This window comes from Amblyraja radiata, chromosome 30, assembly GCF_010909765.2.
Source record: "Amblyraja radiata isolate CabotCenter1 chromosome 30, sAmbRad1.1.pri, whole genome shotgun sequence".
Taxonomy (NCBI): Eukaryota; Metazoa; Chordata; class Chondrichthyes; order Rajiformes; family Rajidae; genus Amblyraja; species Amblyraja radiata.
Window position 1 is genome coordinate 23,152,586 of NC_045985.1, and position 1,024 is coordinate 23,153,609.

Below are 1,024 nucleotides of genomic sequence, written 5' to 3' on the forward strand. Positions count from 1 at the left end.
GTCCAAGCCACCCCTCCCTCTCTCACCCTCCACTCAAAGAAACAGGGGCCCTTCTGGTCCCTCCTGTCACCCCCTCCCATTCACTATGACCATGGTGACTCCACCCCACATCTCTACCTCCTCTTTAACAACCTCAAACTACCACTCACCTCAATATCCTCTTGCTCCGATCTGCCTCCATATCTGAATAGCCCGCTTCATTTCTCCATCCCCACCGCAATCTCGCAATTCTCCTCACTCTCGGCACTCGTCCTCCCCGTCCACCCTCCCCCACCTCACGAAATTCCCCTCTCCACATGTGGTTGTGGGTGAAACCCCGGGCAAGGTTTCAGTTGTCCGCCCGCCTGTGCCTGAGGCCGAGCGGCTTCTCCCCCGGTCCCGGGGCCGCGCTGCCCGAGTCTCCCCCCGACCCCCGGGGACTCTCTGATTCTCTGCTTCTCCCCCCAGTCTCCGTCACCCTGGATGTGGAAACAGCGCATCCGCAGCTCGAGGTGTCTGAGGATCGGAAGAGGGTGAGACGGACCGAGACCTGGAGGAGTCTCCCTGACACCGGGAAGAGGTTTACAGGCAGGTGGTGTGTGCTGGGATCGGAGGGATTCACATCGGGGAGACATTACTGGGAGGTGGAGGTGGCGGGGGGTCAGTGGTGGAGTCTGGGAGTCGCCGCAGAGTCTGTGGAGAGGAAGAGACCGGTCACACTGACCCCGGAGACTGGAGTCTGGAGCATCTGGCGGTGGGATGACGAGTTTGAAGCATCCACCTCCCCTCCATCCCGTCTCCCCGTCCGTTCCATCCCCGGGAGGGTGGGAATTTATCTCAGTTACGAGTCCGGGACAGTTTCATTTTACGACGCGGACACCAAGTCCCATCTCCACACCTTCACTGGGAATAAATTCACGGAGAAACTTTATCCTTTCTTCTGGACTGGGTATGAAAACCAGTGGCTGAGAATCTGCTCCGGTTCCGCTCCGGGTGTGTAAAAAAAATGTAAATGTGGGAAGAGTGAAATAAACAGCAACTGAAA

At 57.8% G+C, this 1,024-nt stretch overlaps 1 protein-coding gene across 1 annotated transcript; it reads left to right on the plus strand.

Annotated features, from left to right (window-relative positions):
- Nucleotides 1–440: 440 nt before the first annotated feature.
- LOC116990192 (E3 ubiquitin-protein ligase TRIM39-like) lies at nt 441–1,024 on the plus strand (the record flags this gene model as incomplete). The annotated part of the gene is made up of 1 exon (XM_033047744.1): nt 441–1,024. A coding segment is annotated over one exon (540 nt), but the record flags the coding sequence as incomplete, so codon positions are not given.